This window comes from Neolamprologus multifasciatus, chromosome 7 (assembly GCF_963576455.1).
Source record: "Neolamprologus multifasciatus chromosome 7, fNeoMul1.2, whole genome shotgun sequence".
In the NCBI taxonomy this organism is placed as follows: domain Eukaryota; kingdom Metazoa; phylum Chordata; class Actinopteri; order Cichliformes; family Cichlidae; genus Neolamprologus; species Neolamprologus multifasciatus.
The window spans coordinates 66,559,594-66,581,375 of record NC_140445.1 but is presented as its reverse complement, the minus strand read 5'-3'; the positions used below and the strand labels follow the sequence as shown (position 1 = coordinate 66,581,375).

At 43.4% G+C, this 21,782-nt stretch overlaps 2 protein-coding genes across 3 annotated transcripts in view; both read right to left on the bottom strand.

The window, feature by feature from the left end:
• LOC146515969 (uncharacterized) overlaps positions 1–8,459 on the bottom strand; it is a 65,260-nt gene extending 56,801 nt beyond the window's left edge. Inside the window, exon 1 of the mRNA XM_085169108.1 lies at positions 4,655–8,459. The gene's annotated coding sequence lies outside the window, so the exon portion shown is untranslated. The remainder of the gene's footprint in view (positions 1–4,654) is intronic.
• The window catches only part of LOC146515968 (guanine nucleotide-binding protein G(o) subunit alpha), a 105,373-nt gene extending 95,486 nt beyond the window's left edge, over positions 1–9,887 (bottom strand). Inside the window, exons 1-2 of one of the 2 annotated variants that reach the window (XM_085169104.1) lie at positions 9,232–9,887; positions 8,466–8,508 (exon numbers count right to left, since the gene is read on the bottom strand). In XM_085169104.1, the coding sequence (XP_085025230.1) occupies positions 8,466–8,508; positions 9,232–9,349 (161 nt within the window). In that variant the 5' untranslated portion in view covers positions 9,350–9,887. The remainder of the gene's footprint in view (positions 1–8,465; positions 8,509–9,231) is intronic. The other variant, XM_085169103.1, reaches the window with a different exon arrangement.
• Between the last annotated feature and the right edge of the window lie 11,895 nt (positions 9,888–21,782).

Sequence of the window (21,782 nt, the reverse complement as noted above, 5' to 3'; positions counted from 1 at the left end):
GGCTGCACTGTCGAGCGCAGATCCACTGAGTGCTCAACACAGACAGCATCGTCAGAAGGAAAGTTGATAAAATAAATAAAAAATGTTGTATTGTTCATACATATGCGAACCGAAAGCACTGTATCGAATATGTTCAATATCAATACGAGTATTGAACATATATAGTATTGTTGCACCCCTAATATACACACACACATATATATATATATATATATATATATATATATATATATATATACACATACATACATACACACATACATACACACACACACACACACACACACACATACACACACACACACACACACACAACTGAATGACAGCAACATCAGGAAGAAGGAACACAGAAGCTGGACAAATATCAAGGGCTCAGAGAAGAGCTGGAGAAGATGTGGAGGGTGAAGGTAACAGTGATCCCAGTGACTCCCAAGATGGGGGAGTGGCTCCAGCAGATCCCAGGAACAAGAAGGATAAAGAAGGACTAGAGGGGAATATTTTTGCATGTGTGCGCATTGGCTTTAATATAATTAAAATGAAATGGAGGACAGGTAGGACAATAAACACAGAAAGATTTGCAGCATATTCAAAGAGCCTGTTGTGTTACCCGAGTAATAAAGCTGCTGCACGATTAGCTGCAGATAAAAACGACCAAATAAAAAAAGGGGAAAAAACGTGTGACTATACCAAGATCTCTGTCTGCACGGGGCAACAAGAGGGATTTTATGAAGAGCTCTTTTATAAAGATCACTAGTTTTTAATGTCACCAGTTGATTTTATACCAATTAATCACTGGATGCTCACATAAACACCCCGCAGCAGACACCGAGGAGAAAAAGGCACCTTTTTCACTCATTTTATTTTGGAAGATTCTTGTGGTGCAGATTTGGTTTCACGAGGGATCCGAGAAACATGTTGCTAACACAAACAGACACAACAAGACGTTAGTCTGATTGAACTGAAATCAGCGATTCGTGTGCTGTCCTCACCTGCAGTCTATGGTAAAGATCATCAATATTAAAAGCTAGTTGATTGATGTTAACAGTCATTCAGGTAATAGGATACATAACAAATCAAATATAAAATCAGCTTTGATGTCATCATTCCTGCAGGAAAGAGATTTTTTTCAAAGGCCTTCAACGGTCACAAAGAAGACTTCAATTTCCTGGAAATTTCACACGGCCTTTCTGGGATGTTTGCCTTTGATATTTCAATAATGTAAGTGTTGTACTTCTTCTGATTTCCAAGTGGAACTGATCAATTATAAAGGTCTGATATTTAAGAATCAGTTTGTAAAGACTGACTTAGAGCGTGGAAACAAGAACAACTGAAGATTACTGTGAACAAGGTGAGTTCAAGGTAGGGCTGGGCGATATGGCCTAAAATTCATATCGCAATATAATTTGAAGCATGTGCGGTAACGATATATATCACAATATATTCTTTTGTTCTGTATAACGTATTTTCCACACTATAAGGACTTAAAATCCTTTAATTTTCTCAAAAATCGAGAGTGTGCCTTATGTATGAATTCTGGTTGTGCTTACTGACCTCTAACCGATTTTGGCTGCAGAAATCTGTTAAAAAATGTTTTAGTACAACTTTGGTAAGCCGCGCTGCTTGATGGATTGTCAGAGCATTATGGCTGCCGTAGTGAGGAGCTTCACAGAGTAATCTGGGTCCTAAACTCCGTCCGCTTCAGGTCCCAAAGTCAAACGAACACTAAGAGTAAAAAACTGTCTAAATTCTTTCATCTTTAATTAAATCATCAGCGTTGCTGCTTTATCAGGTGTAACAATTAAGTTTAACATTCATGAAAACAGAAGTTATTAAATTTAACGGAGTTAGAAGTTAGCAGGAAGTTAGCTCGCTAGTTTCCACTTAAACATTTCATACCATGTTCTGACAGAGATTTTTGAAACTAATTAAAACGTACAGCTCTGCTACCACTTCCAACATAAATGAAGAGAGAAAACTAAACAGCAGTGACGTTTGCAGGGTTACTGAAGTTGGGCTACCTAATGTTGTGCTACGTGATTGCTAGCGACACAGCTATGTTAGCATAACATTAGCACAGTGAAGCTGGAGGATGAACGCCAACTTTTTTACCATTCGATAAAAGTCATTAATGAATCAATGTTACGGAAGTGGAGGAAGCGCAGTTTTTGGCTTTCCCCATATTTCAAAAGTGCTTCATCTCTTTGCTGTGACTGTCGGCATAATTTGCAGATGATAATGGTTTTAGCCGCTGCGATGCTTTCGACCAAAACAGGCGCAGCTTGATGACATCATCAACATGCGCTATCGCGATAGAGCAGTATAGTCAAAATCTCTATCGTTGGCCAAATTTATATCGTTTCTATCGTATATCGTTTCTATCGCCCACCCCTAGTTCAAGGGAGGAGATGAAAAAAGGAAGTGCTGAAGTTTCTTCCCCTGGGATAAGAAGTACGTGTCTCGGTGTGCACGCACAGATAAGTGTTGATAGCCGAGTTCAAATTTGACTATTTACAACATGCAGATCTGATTGAGACACTAAACAAAAAGGGCATCACATGCACGCACGCACAGCTATGATGACCCCTGCTGTTAGTTCATGGCTCACTGAAGCGACCAATCAAATCATTCCAGTAAAGAGCACGCCCATGGCTACATTTGGCCAATGAAGGATGACTATCTAGCTGACGGACCGTTTTGGACGACCAGTTGTAGACGGCCTCTCCATGCCAGGCTGGAGTTGGTGCCAGCACGAGCTGCCTCTGCTCTCTGCAGTCCAGTTCCTCTGCTGGAGTCTGAGCGTCTCAGAAGAAGGCAGCTAATAATTATCAAGGAGAGCAGAGTCCAGGAGAGGAGTGCTCTTTGCTCTTCGTCACTTCTTCTAGCTTGCTGAATAAGTTAGAACATGTTTCATTGCCGATCTCTCCTCTGTAGCTCAAAATGTCTTCATCTTCCTCCTCTTACCTTCCCAGTCTGATTCACACTCATCCTCCCTCCTCGTATATCGCTGCACCCTCTTCTCTCCCATCCTGTTTCCTTTCACACTCCCACAACACTTTTCTGTCCTTTGAGAAAGAAGAAATTGAATTCTCGTGCCTCACTGCTTCAGCGTGTTGTCCCTGGGACTCTCCTCCTCGCTCTTTGAGTTCTTCCCTCTTTCCTTTCTTGTTCTCCTACTTCATCCTTGTTTCCATCACTGTCACACTTCCTATTTTCTCCTGTAATTTCAGTCTTTTCTATGCCCTGTTTGCAGACTGCAATTCTTTGCCCCGTTTCTATGCGCTGGGTATTTTTTGCCTTCATTAAATTCTGCCTCCTTCCATCTATAACGCTCCTTTGCCTCTCTGAGCAAAACACCACCATCTTTTTTCCTCAGTTTTGCTTCCCTTCCCCCTTCTATTCTCCTCTTCTGAGGCTCAAACCCAATTATCTTGTGTTCCTGAGAGAGAAACCACACACACACGGTGGGAACAGCCTGTGGGAAGCAGCGCAGCCGCGAGGGACGGACGCCGTTTGTTCTCCCTTCGGCCGGTCGCCTCCGATTGTGTCAGCAAGACACAAGCGCACATATACACAGACTGAGAAAGCCAGAGATAAAGACGAGAGGGAAATACAGAAAAGGAGGCATTGTATGTCACACACACAAGCCCGTTTAGCTATCTTAGTGAGGACCTTCATCACTAATGGTTTCCCCAGCCCCTCACCCTAACCATTAAAGATGAATGCCTGACCCTAAACCTAACTGTACCCCTGACACTAAAACCACATTTTGAGTCTCGAAAAGGCTTCAAACTTGTGAGGACGGTGAGTGTGTCCTCACAAGTGACCAGTGTTGGGGAGTAACGGAATACATGTACCGCCGTTACGTATTTAAAATACAAAGTATGAGTAACTGTATTCCGTTCCGCAGCGTTACGGTTGCCGTGGTTACAGGATGTCGCTCTCTCTCTGCGTGTTTCCTGGGTGAGAGAGCGCCTGTTGTTGTTGTGCTAAGCTAACAGGCAGAATGCTACAGGTATAGCTCTAAAGAATGTAGCATCATGGGCAGTGTAGTCCGTGCTGCAGGGAGAATGGACTGCCATACACGTTATGTGTCTGTGAGCGAGGGAGGGAGAAAAAGGAAAAGTACGAGCTGTCATCGAGCAGAAACGGGAGCTGGAAGCATGTAAATATAATAATAACCACTGCAGCCAAGAAGAGAGCCTGACGAGCCCAGCTGTAAGTAAGCTATTAAGACTCGACTGTACACCGTGTTCGTGTTTTCCTCTGAAACAATAAGTTCTGTTGGAGCAGCCTTTCAACACCTCTCTCTGTCTCTGCTAGCAAAGTTGACCCAGACAACAAAGTAAAGCTAGTTTTCAGCTACAAGCCGACACGAACCCACCGTATTAGCCAGAGGTCCCTTTACTACGGTTCGGAGCCGCGGACCTTCAGTAACAGTAATAAATCACAGCAATAGTACATTCATGTAGTTGTAAACAGCATGATAATATATTAAGTAATCCAAAGTATTCAGAATACGTTACTCTCATTGAGTAACGTAACGGAATATGTTACAGAATACATTTTGGGGCATGTAATCTGTAATGGAATACATTTTAAAAGTAACCTTCCCAACACTGTCAGTGACTGTTGGTCCTCACAAAGATAGCTAGACAGGAACACCCACACACACACACACACACACGAGGAGAATAACTGACTAAATTGCTTTGATGCTAAACTCTAATCAAAATAACTGGATAAAGATTTATGAATTCATATAAGTTTGGTTCACAATTTTCTTCACGTCAGTTTAAATCAATACAAACTTGAAAGCTGATATTTCATGTTGAATGAACGACTTCAGAATAACCATTTTACTGCATAAATCTCCACAGAAAAACACCAAACACCAAAAACCACTGATGTTGGTTTGTTTGAGCACGTCGCGATCCCGAGCTCAACATTCCCACTGCTTTAAACGTTCCTAAGCCGGGATGATGAAACAAGCGTCCCTGCCCTGTTTGGGTCAGACGGTCAAAGTCCGTTACTCAACAACATCTTTATTAAGTGAGCAATGCAGGCCTCCTCTGTTACTCTGTGACTATAAAGTGCATTTAACTCATGATGTGTTTAACAGTCTTGGCTTGCATGTGTTGTATACTGTCAATCATTGAAAGAGAAATTACACAGACATTTAATAACGTGTCAGAAGATGTCATGAATGCCTCCTTTATGACTTTTTACAGACCAATGTGTGATAAACATGACGGCTCAGCTAAACTGAGGCTTTACGACTACGCAAGGACCAAAATACAAGCGTGCTGGTAACACCTCAACATCTGCGTACCTGAGGGCCAAAAACATGGTTTACAAACATAAATAAAGGCTATGGTAGCATTGTAAAATGCATGAGGCGGCCGTGACATGCACCAAAGCTATAAAACAGCAGTGTTTGGATCTTGAACGTTACGATTTGAAACTGGAAGCTAGAAATTCAACTTGTTTCAGCTACGATTTTGCTATTTTATCCTTTAACTGCTGCTAGGTCATTAGGCAAACCTATAAAATATAAATCTTACATCTCCAGAAATAATTAATCCATTTCCTGGTACGCTTACACCCATCTCTGGAGTTTGCCCTTCCAGCCCCCAAAGCAAAGCCTTTCAGGGCAGAGTGCAGCCTTCTCACAGCCACTCTGACAGGACGGAGGGCTGCACTTAATCACATCGCTGGGAACAACCTCTAGTATCTTCCTCACTTTGCCTGACGGCGGCGTCTTCCTCGCTCCTGTTTAATGATATGAAAATATCCCGACATTAAATTAGTTTTCTCACATGCTCACAGCGAACGCTGCTGGAGAGGTCAGTTTGCCAGCTGGGCAGCGAGAGAACATTTGCACACGTCTAAACACACACAGGCCCCATAAACAGATGGTGTCTCCTCGTGCACGCACACACACACACACAGAGATGTGCTGTTAACACATGACCAGGTCCCTCGAGTTTGCGGCCCAAACATTACACACGAGATAACATCGTGTACGTACTTATGCAAAAACACACACAATCCAGTCATTCACATGATTCTGAAACCAGTTCCCCATCTCTGCAGTCAAACACGTTCTTCCTCAGTTCGTCGTCCTGCTTCCTCTTTACTGTCTCAGAAGTGCAGTCCTACAGCGGACCACGCTGCAGCTTCACACCATCAGAGCTTAGTCATCCACACACTGCTGCACTTAATCCACTATGGCTAACACGCACCTGCGTTCCCCTCAGAGACGTTATCGCTGCTTTGTCATGAGCTGCTGTCATTCAGTGATTGCGTCACATCGGAAAGCAATAATCTGAGAACGGGCTCAGACCTAAACGACTTCACCCGTGCACGGTGCACACCACTGTGTCTATGCTGTATTATACAAAGTGCTGCTATAATAGACTCCCTACTGCCAATCATTGAGATCACACACACGGACACACCGCAGCTCAGTGGACACGCCGTTAAATCTGAACCTTAATCTAATCCACTCGTCCTCCCTGTGTGAAGAAAGCAGTCCACTGACAGCAGCAGGTCACTCGGGCACGCCCCGATGTTCAAAGCACACTGAAAGAAAATGCAGCGAGGAGTTTCCGCTCTGACGGTTCAGGAAACACTAGAGCATCTAAAAGGCTTCCCTCACAGGGCGCTGACCGCCACTCTGGAAAAGAAAGTTTTCGATCGTTTATAAAGAAACACAAAGGCTCTAATTTTACAGTTTATACAGCCGTCCATTTCTGGTACGCTACTCTGGAAAATGCCTCTGATGTGGTCGCGCTGCATCACGCTGCTCGATGCCCACAAATAGAACGAACCCTGATAGTATAGAGCGTAGTGGATAAAACCGAGAATAGTTTTAACATGACATCCATTCTTGCAGCCTGTAACCAGACAGCAGACACATGGAGGTGGCAGCACTGATGTGAAGAGCAATAACTGGCTCCTTTTTGTCAGGAAATCGTGTCGATCGATGAGCAGAAGTCAAAAACACCCACGCTGTCTTATAAAGGATACAAAGTAACAACCTTGTCCAGATAAATCTATTAAACCAACAGACTCTAAATGGATTAACACCAGGTTTTACAAGTGCACGAATTACATCAGTCCAATGCATACGACGACTCCAGTGAACCCACTGGGAGGACTGGTCCATTGCTGGAAGGACCATTAACAGCTGAGCAACAGGCTCATCTGCTCATCTATGTGTCGCCGTACATGCACAACCAAAGCCAGCCTGTTATCGGCTAAAATACACCAGCGGAGAAGACTGATGGAAAACCATATGTCATAATGGGATTACAGATTTTAAAGAAAAGGGCGAGGGGGGTGGGGGGGGGGCAGCCTATGTGCAGCCAGCCTTAAAGAGGAGCTATAGTAAATCCTGTAGGTGCTTTATAGGATTATTGCAGCGATGCTGTAAACACAAAAACAGCATTAGTGGTATGATAAGGCTGCCACTGATAAGTCCTGATAGGAGGATCATTACACACATCGTTGTGAGTCCACAGCAGAAAGAAGTCTTTACTTTAAGCCTCAACAGGAGAAATCCAGATGTGCCACAGCTACACTGGACTCACATCTGGTAACTGTGTAAGCCTTCACATCAAACAGCGTAAAACAATGTTTCAGTGAAAATATTACAGAAATAAAACGGCGACGTCACATTTTGGGTCAAAGATTGTCTCAGTTTCTCGTTTCAGTTTTCGGCTACTGGTCCATGATGGCCTCATCCCAACCACTCCCACCAGGAAAAAAATCAACAAGTAAATAATTTGAGAGCCTGAAAAAAAAACCCACTACAGATTAAAATCAGAATAGTTTCTTCTTACTGTAGAGTCAGTCGACCCGATCGCTAATGGATAAAGTGTTTAAGCTCAATAAAAGATCTCGATTATATAATGATGGTAGTCATTTGTGTGGGAACATTATCATTCAACCAGGGTAACAGGTAGCAGCATTTCCCTGGTGTCTACACAAACTAATCCTCCTACAGCGTATTATTACAGGATAAAACAAAAAACAAAAACAAAACAACAGCTTTTAAAATGGACAGTTTTAAAAGCACTGCATAACTGAATGCATAACTTACTCAGTCACTGCAGTGGGTGAGAAAACCCACTGAAGCTGTCTGAACATAACCGTGACCAATGATTCATCCTGCAACCGTCAAACGATACAGTCGTCCTTTTGCAGATGCACAAACTCCAGACCGATCATATGTTTTTAAAATTGTGGTTTTTTAGTAGCTAAACGTTAAATCTGGATACATTTTTGCATCAGATAAAAATGTTACACTGTCAACTCTGACAACTGCACATGTAATTAGGAACAGCACCGGTGTGTGTGTGTGTGTGAGTGTGTGTGTGTGTGTGTGTGTGGGGGGGGGGCATAAGAAAAAGGACACATATGCACACTATAGGTTTATTAGACCGTGGTTATGAAAGACTTACTTCATCTGTTTGACGATGGTGCTTTTCCCTGACTCTCCGGCCCCTGAGGGATAAGAGACAAGAAGACAATATAAACAGGGTGTGTGTGTGTGTGTGTGTGTGTGTGTGTGTGTTTGACAGAAAGATGGAGATAGAGTGTCAGAGAGGAGGGGTAGGTAGGGGAGAGAGAGGCAGGGAGGTATGTGCACAGCAGCAGCGGGTGGAGATGAAAGAGATGGACAAAGTGGCTGAAGCCTTTCTTCCTCAGCCTCCATCTTGCAACAGAGTCAAACAGATTAAACGCTCGAGGTTAATTTCGCGCAATCAAAGAATCAATGAATCAATCCCAAACCAATGAAGCAGTGCCGCCTGTGCGGGCCCTCCACTGCTGCATGCTGCCATTTTTTCGCCTCTGCTTCCATCTGCAGCTAACATCTCTGGTGTAGATGTCATCTTTCACCCGCTGCCTGATTGTGCGTTAAAACGTTTGGACCAGCTGCCGTTATCGTATCAAGCAGGTGGCTTCAAAACGCTGCAGTAGGAAGGAAGAGCTCCTTCAAATGCACGATAAAAAATCATAACGCGTCTTTGTTCCTGTTGTTGAATATAGTTTGTGACAGACGTCGACAGTTTCTGTCTTTTCTTTCTTTATTTCCACCACCAACCCACACCCACCCGCGCGCGCGCGCACACGCACACACACCACACCTTCCCACGGCCCCAGGTCTCATTTCTCAGCCCCGGCGCTACCAGCCGAGGAGAAGCGCATTAACACCAAGTCTCTTACCGAGCAGCAGCAGTTTAACATCTTTGGCCGCGGTGAGGCCGTCCTCCTTCAGGTTTTTCTCGATGGCTTTGCTCCGATCCAGAGCCGCCCTCTCCTCTGCGCTCAGAGTACATCCCATGGTCAGAGAACACAGCTTGATAGAGTGTCGGTACGGATCCACGGAAGAAAGCGCAATAATTAGACGAATGAATGAAACTTCAATTGCAAATCCTTTTCCTTTCCTTCGCTGGTTTATTGCCCCCCTTTTCTCTGCTCGGGCTTCGATCCCTCTACGATCCCTCTGTTTCTTTCTGGGCAGCCGGGTAGAAGCACCGTTAAAGCATTGAAATCAGGGATCCGCTCGGTTTGATCCACAGCGCAACACCGAGACGATAAAGCCTCCGCAGCTGGTCGCTTCTCACGCGTGGAGCTGGTCCGTCCTTTATCCGCGTCTTTCTTTTCTCTTTTTTCCTCCGTTAGTAAATCACGATAACGGTTCCCTTCTTCTTCTTCTTCTTCTTCTTCTCCACTCGTCTATTCTGCGTTACTGGGCGGCGGTGCGCATTGCTCGGTTCTTCCGTTTGGCTCCTCCGGGGCGGGCGGCGGCGGGGACTCGCTCTGTAACACTACTGCCTCCCGGTAGCTCCGGTAGGGGCTCAGTGCTCCGTTAGTTCATTCGTTCAGTTGCAGGTTTCTGACGTCAGAGCAGTGAAAACAAATGTGGGAGAGCACATCCACGCTCCCAGTGGCGCGGCCTGGTGGCGCACTGGTATATACCATCATGGGCTTCAGGAACAGTTAAACCCAAAGCGACTCCAAGTCACATAAAATAAGGTTAAATATCTCACACTCGATAGAGCAACAGGTTTCATTTTCAGACGCATAAAACTGCAAATGCATGAGATTTCTTTACTCGTGTATTTCTCTGAAGTTCTCTTCAGTAATAATGTCCTGGCATCATTGTATAAGACACTTGGACTGATCTGAAAGCATCTCTGAGACTCTTCCCAAAGACAGCATGCAGGGCTGGATCTAACCTTTCTGATACCCCGGGCAAACTCGTGATTTGGTACCCCCAACCTCCTTACAGGCATATTCATTTTTACCACAAGTTTTTGAGAAAATTGCCCCTTTTAGGTACGTAAATGGCCCCGAAGGAAATGTACAGGATAGATAGATTAGGTAGTTATGCTGCAATAGACGTAGGCTGCTGGGGATTCCCATGATGCATTGAGTTTTTCCTTTCCAGTCACCTTTCTCACTCACTATGTGTTAACAGACCTCTCTGTATTGAATCATATCTGTTATTAATCTCTGTCTCTCTTCCACAGCATGTCTTTATCCTGTCTTCCTTCTCTCACCCCAACCAATCACAGCAGATGGCCCCGCCCCTCCCTGAGCCTGGTTCTGCGGGAGGTTTCTTCCTGTTAAAAGGGAGTTTTTCCTTCCCACTGTCGCCAAAGTGCTGCTCATAGGGGGTCATATGATTGTTGGGTTTTTCTCTGTATCTATGAAGCGCCTTGAGGCGACTTTTGTTGTGATTTGGCGCTATATAAATAAAATTGAATTGAATTGAATGGATTCCCATTTTTTGGCAAACAGGTTAAAACCCCATTTTTGTAATTCAGAGGGCAAAAGTTTGTTGGACAATTTAAAGCAGGGGCGGCAACTCCAGGCCTCGAGGGCCGGTGTCCTGCAGGTTTCCCCAGTCTTATAAAATGTCCTGTTTATAAGATTTGGGAAAACCTGCAGTCAGCTGAGACTGAAGAAGTCACTTGGAGTGACGAAACGTTTCTCCCACAAAACGCTACGTCCAGATGAACAGAATCAACCTTTGGAGAACAACATTTAGCTACGTGGAGCATAAATTAGCGAAGGTAAACACAAACATGTACGTTCAGCATCTGGTAAACAGCTGTGAGTGACCAAAGGTCATAAAACACAAAAGACAAGTAGCTTTTCTTGTTTCTTTAGCAAAGACAATGACTGGCCAGGGCATTAGCAGTGATCATACTTTCATCCTACAAACAAACATCGAAGCTACAGTATTAGTTTAGATATATTTTGACTATAATTCAATACAGTTGCAGTTCTAATATCACAAATGTATTCATGGACATAATATTGTTAAGGAAAAAATACTGAGGGAGGCAGCTGTTCCATTACATCTTTTTATTGAGTTGCTGGCTTCATACAGTCGCACTGTTCATCTAACCATCACACTGTTTGTGGAGCCATTTTCCAGCTGATTGTGTGGCTGGTTTGGTAATAATCAGCATCATCAACACTATGACATGGAAAACACTCATTACATGCACACCTTGTATCCCTCTGTTTGCACAAGATCATCTAAGATGCTTTTATTGACTTTGTGTATGAAGGCAATATTTCAGTCTTGATATTGTTGTCAATTGGGAACAATGACTTTGGCTTTGAGACAGAAAAAGAAGCCCTCAGTTACAGCCATGACTAACGGTTGGATCTTGGCAACAGCGGGTGCTCTGAGGTTACATATGTGCAAAAATAAGCAGCTTCTGGCCCAGCTTTCCTCAGCGTAAGTGTATTTAGATCATTTTTTAAAACTTCAGACAACATCATCCTTTGCTAATAATTTATCAGACATTAGACTGTAGAGTCATAGTTTGTTGGCGATGGTGTTTGGCTCTGCCGGGTGCAGTTTGTCGCGCTCTACTACTGTTGTGTTGTTTTTTCTGCTCTACTGTTCTCACTCAGTTTTAACGATGTATTTGCTGCCCTGGTGTATGATTGCAAGCCAGGCTATTTACCATGATGCCACACGATGTCTCGTCGTCCTCTGGCATTTCCACCCTCCTCCATTAGCTGGATCCTCGTCAGGCGATTTCAGTGGTCCCTCTAGACCAGGGGTCCCCAATCCCAGTCCACAAGGGCCGGTGTCCCTGCAGGTTTTAGATCTCACTCTGGGTCAACACCTGAATCACATGATTAGTTCATTACCAGGCCTCTGGAGAACTGAAGACATGTTGAGAAGATAATTTATCCATTTAAATCAGCTGTGATGGAACAAGGACACGTCTAAAACCTGCAGGGACGCCGGCCCTCGTGGACTGGTCCCTGCTCTAGACCATAGGTGTCAAACTCTTGCCCCCATACCAAATGACTATCAGAGCTGGCCTACTGGTATTATACAGCTAATGTATATATTGTTTAGTATTAAGCTTTGCTTGTTCCATATTCAGTTTTTCAGCAAAACTTATCTGAGTCCGTAAGAAAAGATTCATTCTTATATCTGGAGGAAGATTTTTTTTCAATAAATATTAACGTTAGCCGTGACTTTGTTCCAGTTTTGAGTTTTGGCCCACTGTGTATTTGAGTTTGACCCCCCTGCTCTAGACTAGAGAAGGAGAAGGAGAGGGAGAAGAGGAGGTATTCAGGTAAAGCTCAGCCTTTACTGGCGGCGTGGTTTGGCTGGTAAGCTGGTAAGTGTGTTGTCTCCTGTGTCCAGAAAAGCTCCATGGAGGGCGACTTGTTGTCCACGGCCTTGTTTGGATACGCTGGGCCCGGCTCTTTGAGACCGTGCCACCTCAGGAGGGTTTATCCAGACTCTTCTGGCTGGCTTCGTCTTCCCTCGGTGAGTGGACTCTACAAGCGTGACGTGATGTGTATTTACAGTGGGGCAAAAAAGTATTTAGTCAGCCACCGATTGTGCAAGTTCCCCCACTTAAAATGATGACAGAGGTCAGTAATTTGCACCAGAGGTACACTTCAACTGTGAGAGACAGAATGTGAAAAAAAAATCCATGAATTCACATGGTAGGATTTGTAAAGAATTTATTCGTAAATCAGGGTGGAAAATAAGTATTTGGTCAATAACAAAAATACAACTCAATACTTTGTAACATAACCTTTGTTGGCAATAACAGAGGTCAAACGTTTACTATAGGTCTTTACCAGGTTTGCACACACAGTAGCTGGTATTTTGGCCCATTCCTCCATGCAGATCTTCTCAAGAGCAGTGATGTTTTGGGGCTGTCGCCGAGCAACACGGACTTTCAACTCCCGCCACAGATTTTCTATGGGGTTGAGGTCTGGAGACTGGCTAGGCCACTCCAGGACTTTCAAATGCTTCTTACGGAGCCACTCCTTTGTTGCCCGGGCGGTGTGTTTTGGATCATTGTCATGTTGGAAGACCCAGCCTCGTTTCATCTTCAAAGTTCTCACTGATGGAAGGAGGTTTTGGCTCAAAATCTCACCATACTTGGCCCCATTCATTCTGTCCTTAACACGGATCAGTCGTCCTGTCCCCTTGGCAGAAAAACAGCCCCATAGCATGATGTTTCCACCCCCATGCTTCACAGTAGGTATGGTGTTCTTGGGATGCAACTCAGTATTCTTCTTCCTCCAAACACGACGAGTTGAGTTTATACCAAAAAGTTCTACTTTGGTTTCATCTGACCACATGACATTCTCCCAATCCTCTGCTGTATCATCCATGTGCTCTCTGGCAAACTTCAGACGGGCCTGGACATGCACTGGCTTCAGCAGCGGAACACGTCTGGCACTGCGGGATTTGATTCCCTGCCGTTGTAGTGTGTTACTGATGGTGACCTTTGTTACTTTGGTCCCAGCTCTCTGCAGGTCATTCACCAGGTCCCCCCGTGTGGTTCTGGGATCTTTGCTCACCGTTCTCATGATCATTTTGACCCCACGGGATGAGATCTTGCGTGGAGCCCCAGATCGAGGGAGATTATCAGTGGTCTTGTATGTCTTCCATTTTCTGATGATTGCTCCCACAGTTGATTTTTTCACACCAAGCTGCTTGCCTATTGTAGATTCACTCTTCCCAGTCTGGTGCAGGTCTACAATTCTTTTCCTGGTGTCCTTCGAAAGCTCTTTGGTCTTGGCCATGGCGGAGTTTGGAGTCTGACTGGTTGAGGCTGTGGACAGGTGTCTTTTATACAGATGATGAGGTCAAACAGGTGCCATTCATACAGGTAACGAGTGGGGGACAGAAAAGCTTCTTACAGAAGACGTTACAGGTCTGTGAGAGCCAGGGATTTTCCTTGTTTGAGGTGACCAAATACTTATTTTCCACCCTGATTTACGAATAAATTCTTTACAAATCCTACCATGTGAATTCATGGATTTTTTTTTCACATTCTGTCTCTCACAGTTGAAGTGTACCTCTGGTGCAAATTACTGACCTCTGTCATCATTTTAAGTGGGGGAACTTGCACAATCGGTGGCTGACTAAATACTTTTTTGCCCCACTGTACGTCCCTTAACTCGAGCCTCTGCAAACAATGAGGCTTCTAGCTCCCTGAATGTGGCGCATTTTAACGCTCGATCTCTGTCTAATAAATCATTCTTGTTGAATGATTTTATATTATCTAAAAAACTGGATATTTTCCTCCTGACTGAGACCTGGCAGCGGGATGTAGACTACTCGTCACTTATTGAACTGTACTTTTATTACCCAGCCTCGGTTGTCTGGTCGGGGTGGTGGTCTCGCCGTGGCTTTCCAGGACCGTTTCTCCTGCCGCTCCGTGAAAACTGGACATTTTCGTTCGTTTGAGCTGCAGCTGCTTAAAATTGGTAACAAGGATCCTTTGTACTGTGCTGTGGAGTATCGTCCACCTGGATATAACAGGTTATTTTTATCAGAGCTCAGTGACTTCTTATCTGCTACTATGAGGCTGTCTAGAGTGCTCATAGTTGGGGACTTTAACATTCACATTGATGATGACTCTGACCCATTCGCCAGAGACTTTATGAACATTTTGGATTGTTTTCATTTTGCTCAGCATGTCTCGGCCCTACACACAGCAAAGGTCACACACTGGACCTTGTTTTTACTTTGGGTTTAAATATTGATTTTATTTGCTCTGAGGACATTTTTATTTCTGATCACTATGTTATTGTTTTGTCTCTTAATGAGCCTTTGTCCCCGTAAGACGGAGGGTTAGCTCTCGCATCTTAAACTCCTCCACAGCGGAGAAATGACAGCTATCTCCTCAAAATGGTGTTGATTTCTCAACCAGTCTTTTTAATAATTATTGCCGTTTTATTTTAGATGAAATCTGTCCAGTTAAGACGAGGAGTGTTTCTGCCTCCAAATCTCCTCCTTGGCTAAATGACAGTATTCGTTGTCTGAAACGTGATTGTTGTAAAGCGCAGGTGGAGGAAAGCTCATCTAAATGTTCACCTCCTCTATCTTAAGGACCTTTTAGCTTCTTTTAATAATGCGATCAGAGATGCGAGGGCTGCCCATTTCTCACACGTGGTTACAAAGAGCAGAGGCAATCCTGAGGTGCTCTTCAACACCATTAGTGACATCGTTACTTCTGCTCTGCCTGTGGCCCCTATTGTTTCTAACGAGGACTGAAAATTTTCTCTCTTTTCTGCAAAAATTCATAACATGAGAATGAATTTCACACACTCACCTGTTATCTCGATCTCTACCCCATCCCGGCCCGTTACCTTGGATACTTTCTCTCCTGTTTCACTACCTGAGCTGGTAAAATTAGTGAATTCAGTGAAAGCATCCTCCTGTTCACTTGACATTGTACCTGCATCATTATTCAAAAATGTCTTCCAGTCTATTGGCCCATGTGTGCTCACTTTAATCAGCTCTTCACTGGCGTCTGGTATAGTTCAGGTTTATTTTAAAAACGCTGCTATTCTCCCACTTTTAAAACAACCTCAGCTTGACCGTCTCTTTGGAGCAGCTACAGACCAATCTCTAAGTTACTGTTAATCACTAAGCTTCTAGAAAAGGTTGTGGCTCAGCAGCTTATGGCAGCTCCTGATAAACATGGCCTTTACGATAAGTTTCAGTCCGGCTCTTCTTAGGTCTCAAGTGATATCTTGATGGATAAAGATGCAGGAAAATGTTGGACCTCACATCAGCTTTGACACAGCTGACCATCACATCCTCATTGAAAGGCTGAAACATTGGGTTGGTGTATCTGGAGCTGCATTAGAGTGGTTCTCCTCTCATCTCCATCACCGATCCTTTTCTGTGGCGGTCTCTGATTTTAGGTAATCCTCTACCTCCCTTACTTATGGTGTCCCTCAAGGGTCAGTTTTGGGGCCTTTATTGTTTTTAATAAATCTTCTCCCCCTCCAGCACATAATGGGCTCTTCTGAGGACATTTCTTATCCCTGTTATGCTGATGATATTCAGTTGTACGTTTCTTTTATGCCCGAGGATTTATCTAAGCTTCAGCGTCTGAATGATTGCTTAGATTCGATCAAACGTTGGATGGCTGCAAATTTCCTCCAACTCAACGAGGGGAAAACCGAAGTCCTCGTATGCGCCCCTGATAGGTTTCTGTCGCAGACAGTGAAAGCCCTCGGTCGTCTCTCACTCTGTTAAATCCTCTATCAGGTATTTGACTCAAGTCTCACATTCAATGTGAAATCTCTGGTTCGGTCTTGTTTTTATCATTTCAGAAATGTGGCTAAGCTAAGCCCGGTGTTATCTCGCTCTGAACTGGAGATTGCTATACATGCATTTATTTCGTCACGCTTGGATTATTGTAATTCGCTGTTTATGTGTCTAAGCAAAGGTTCTCTGGATCGTCTGCAGGTTGTGCAAAACGCTGCAGCGAGACTTTTGACAAAATCCTGCAAGTACTCACATGTGACACCGTTGCTATCTCAGCTACACTGACTTCCTGTTGAATTTAGAGTCAGTTTTAAGATCCTGGTCTTGACCTACAGAGCTGTGCACGGACTGGCACCAGCCTACATCTCTGATCTGCTACAGCCCGACGTCCCAGCAGGTCTTTGAGGTCATCTGATCAGGGCTTTAAAAATACTAAGAGGAGGACTGAGGCTGACAGAGCTTTTGCCGCTGTGGCCCCGAGACTGTGGACTCTCTCCCCCAAACATTAAGAACTGTGGACTCAGTCGCTGTTTTTAAAAAACTCAAAACTCACCTTTTTAAAACTGCTTTTGGTTCATTTTTTGCCTGTTTTATTTTCTCTTTTTAAATCTTTTTATGACTTGTAATCTTATGTGCAGCACTTTGTGATTCTGTCTTGAAAGGTGCTGTATAAATAAAAATGTATTTATTTATTATTTATTTCCTGTTCACAAAATAGTGACTTGCAGAGTAATTTGACATAAACAGAGAGAAGATGAACACATTTGTTATATTTGCCTTGTTCTGCTATGACACTTTTATTTAGCATGACATGAAGCATATACAGTATGAGTTTAAAGTCCATAGCGGGGGGGGGGGGGGGGGGGCACTTGAGAAACTGGGACTGTTGTGGAGATTCAGACTGATAAGCAGAACTCAATTCTGCAACAACTACAATAATGATAACATAGAGGCTATAATAACAGTCTGTGGAGTGGGTGTGGTCTCTGGCCAGCTGCAGAGGGGGTCAGAGGGCAGCGCAGGGGCGGGGTCAACAGGTGTGCTGGGATGAGAAGGTGACTGTGACTCTTTATATGTTCACAGTGACAGTCGGAGGGGGAGTGTCTGTGTGTGTAAAACAAAACCACAGTGAAACCAAATCTGTAAATAAAGAAGTGCTGTCATTACGTCCGTGTTCTGTCCATGTGTCCAACATCACACAGTCATTCGATATAATTATTATATAATCATTTTTTGGCCTTATTCAATTTTATTTATACAGCACCAAATCACAGCAAAAGTCGCCTCAAGGCGCTTCATAGATACAGAGAAAAACCCAACAATCATATGACCCCCTATGAGCAGCACTTTGGCGACAGTGGGAAGGAAAAACTCCCTTTTAACAGGAAGAAACCTCCAGCAGAACCAGGCTCAGGGAGGGGCGGGGCCATCTGCTGTGATTGGTTGGGGTGAGAGAAGGAAGACAGGATAAAGACATGCTGTGGAAGAGAGACAGAGGTTAATAACAGATATGATTCAGTGCAGAGAGGTCTGTTAACACATAGTGAGTGAAGAAGAAACACCCAGTGCATCATGGGAATCCCCCGGCAGCCTACACCTATTGCAGCATAACTAAGGGAGGATTCAGGGTCACCTGGTCCAGCCCTAACTATATGCTTTAGCAAAAAGGAAAGTGTCATGAAATCAATATCCTTAGTATCCTTATTTTCCTATTATATTGTTTTATGTACTTTAATAAAGGCTTGTAGAGCAAGGCCACTTTTTAGTGCACAGCCATATTAATAGATAAGACACTGAAATGAGGAACTTGCCATATAAGCAATGTTTGAGACTGTGTGACGTGTAAAGTACCAAAATAAAACATATATGAGGCACAGTTTATGATTCTAATGTTAGAGCTCTTGCAACTGGCGTTTGAGCTGTGCAGAGGTCTCTCTCTTCTGGAAGATGATTGAATAAAAGAAATATCAATATTTTAACACACCATGTGTTGGTTTTCTCTGTTCTGTCATGGGGACAAAAGAATCGGGGTTTAATATTTGGTGTTTCCGCCCGGTTCGTCATGCAACAGAGAGAACAAATGTGGCCGAAGGTTGGATCTGATATGAGGCGAACAGGAGACCGGTCTAAAAAGATGTAAAGGTAGGCACAAACCTGTTCAATAAGCAAATTTGTGCAATTTGGCTGAATTCTAAATTATCTGTTCGCTGAGTGATGATCTTAACTATTAAATTGGCTCAGTAGTGGTAAAATTGTTGAGAATAAAGTAAAACTTTGAAGTAATGAGAAGCTTTGAAGTAAGGATAATGAAACTGTGAGAAGAGACAGTACTGAGATAAAAGTAACGTGAGATGTTATGATAAAAGAGACCACTGTGTGTTTAGGAAAACACAGGATCATAGTTTATGAGTCAGTTTATGGTTTAATAAGTGTCAAGTTCAGAACTTCCTCCCTACTGGAGACGTCCAGTAGGTGGTCCAGCGTGGCCGTACTGGAGATTGACCATCTACCAAGATTTGGGACCTTGGTTTAAAAATAGGTTATGATCAGAGGATCATTTTGGGAGACACTTATTTGTGAGTAAAAAGAGTAATTTCAGACGAGGAAGTCCGACAGAAAACACCTGGTGCTGTCAGGATGTTTAAGTGACACAGAATTTCAGAAAATCGAGTCAGAAATGGTTTTGTGGCTCTTGGTAAAATGATGTTTATTGTGCTTTGAAGCCTGATCTTGAAAGTAGAGATAGTGTCTGTTAGGGCTGTTCGATATAACATATATATCGGATGACGATATAAAAACGTCTATCGTTTCATTTTACGCTATCGTTTGTTTCGTGGTGTCGTAAAATAAACTGTTTACAGCAATATTTTTTCATGTTTTGATGTCACTGTAGTGTCTATATTACTTTATTAAAGTTCTCTTTCTCTTATATTTAATATAACCACACTACGGACGGACAAGCGCCTTTTTTACGTGTTGTCGTTAGCAGCAATGACAGTAAAACCATCGCGTGGCTCCGCTGTCCGCTTGTTTGTTTTCCCACATAAACCTTTCACAATAAAGCTCAAGATCCTGTTGAGACTTTTCAAAATAAAGAATCACGTGAAAGAGTATGCAGAGAGTTTAAGGATGAGAAGCAAAAAAGAGCCGTCAGGTGCTAAAAAATAAACCTTAGACTCAGACGTTGAAAGAAAATGTCGGCCGTTACAACTTATGTCTAAAAATGTATCGTTTCATGCATCTGTTAAAACACTCGACTGCAGGTAAAGGACGCCCAGCTGGAAACACTTCACACAGGTCGAGCTGCTCGAGATTCACAGACTTTACATAAAATGTTACATTTTTGTGATTTATATCGTTGTCAGGACGATACATGTCTTATATCATTTATGAGATTTTGGTCATATCGCACAGCCCTAGTGTCTGTCTCCTGAATCCAAACTGGAAGCTGGTTCCACAGAAGAGGGGCCTGAAAACTGAAGGCTCTGCCTCCCATTCTACTTTAAATACTCTAGGAACAACAAGTAGGCCTGCAGAGCGGGAGCGACGTGGTCCTACTGGTAAGAGCAGAAGTTATACTTCAATGAAAATGTAAAACCGACACCATTTAATCAAATTGTGCATGTTTTTGCAAAATTCCAAAGCATTTTAATTTTAAACAAAGTACTTTTGCATTTTGCTTGTAGTTTAATTACTTCATCTGCAGTCAGTCTGTTTTGGACTTGAACAAGTGCATGAAGGTAATGTTTGTTTTTCCACCTTAATGTCTGAGGTTCAAAGGCAAATAACAGTCACATCAACAGCAAATTCAAGATGTGCTTACCATTCTGCATCTGAGAGCTCTGCGATGTCCCTTTGTCCCACAAACCTCTCAGATTTCTGCTGCCACTTTGCTCAGGCTGAGCTGAGCCTGACATTTGTGCAATAGCTTGTGTTCAGCCTCACATTCCTGCAAAGGTACAACAAACTCATTCAGTTCTTGTCCTGATGGAGTTAAATATTTTAGTTACAAGCTCTCAAAGCCTTGGGTCAGTACGATGCAAAAATATTTGTTTCAGTTCCTAGTTCATTTTAGGTTCATTTTTTAGTTCATTTTTTTCGATGGCATTACCTTGGCCTTGATGGCATTACCTTGGCCTTGATGGCATTACCTTGGCCTCCAGTAACACTGTGAGGAACCTTGGAGTCATTTTTGACCAGGATATGTCCTTCAACACACATATTAAACAAATATGTAAGACTGCGTTCTTCCATTTGCGCAACATCTCTAAAATTAGAAATATCCTGTCTCAGAGTGACGCTGAAAAACTAGTTCATGCATTTATTACTTCCAGGCTGGACTACTGCAATTCATTATTATCAGGATGTCCAAAAAACTCACTGAAAAGCCTTCAGTTAATCCAAAATGCTGCAGCAAGAGTACTGACAGGGACTAGAAAGAGAGAGCATATTTCTCCTGTTTTGGCTTCCCTTCATTGGCTTCCTGTTAAATCCAGAATTGAATTCAAAATCCTGCTCCTCACATACAAGGTCTTAAATAATCAGGCCCCATCTTATCTTAATGACCTTGTAGTACCATATCACCCTATTAGAGCACTTCGCTCTCGCTCTGCAGGCCTACTTGTTGTTCCTAGAGTATTTAAAAGTAGAATGGGAGGCAGAGCCTTCAGTTTTCAGGCCCCTCTTCTGTGGAACCAGCTTCCAGTTTGGATTCAGGAGACAGACACTATCTCTACTTTCAAGATTAGGCTTCAAACTTTACTTTTTGCTAAAGCATATAGTTAGGGCTGGACCAGGTGACCCTGAATCCTCCCTTAGTTATGCTGCAATAGACGTAGGCTGCCGGGGATTCCCATGATGCATTGAGTTTTTCCTTTCCAGTCACCTTTCTCACTCACTATGTGTTAATAGACGTCTCTGTATTGAATCATATCTGTTATTAACCTCTGTCTCTCTTCCACAGCATGTCTTTATCCTGTCTTCCTTCTCTCACCCCAACCAATCACAGCAGATGGCCCCGCCCCTCCCTGAGCCTGGTTCTGCTGGAGGTTTCTTCCTGTTAAAAGGGAGTTTTTCCTTCCCACTGTCGCCAAAGTGCTTGCTCATAGGGGGTCATATGATTGTTGGGCTTTTCTCTGTATCTATGAAGCGCCTTGAGGCGACTTTTGTTGTGATTTGGCGCTATATAAATAAAATTGAATTG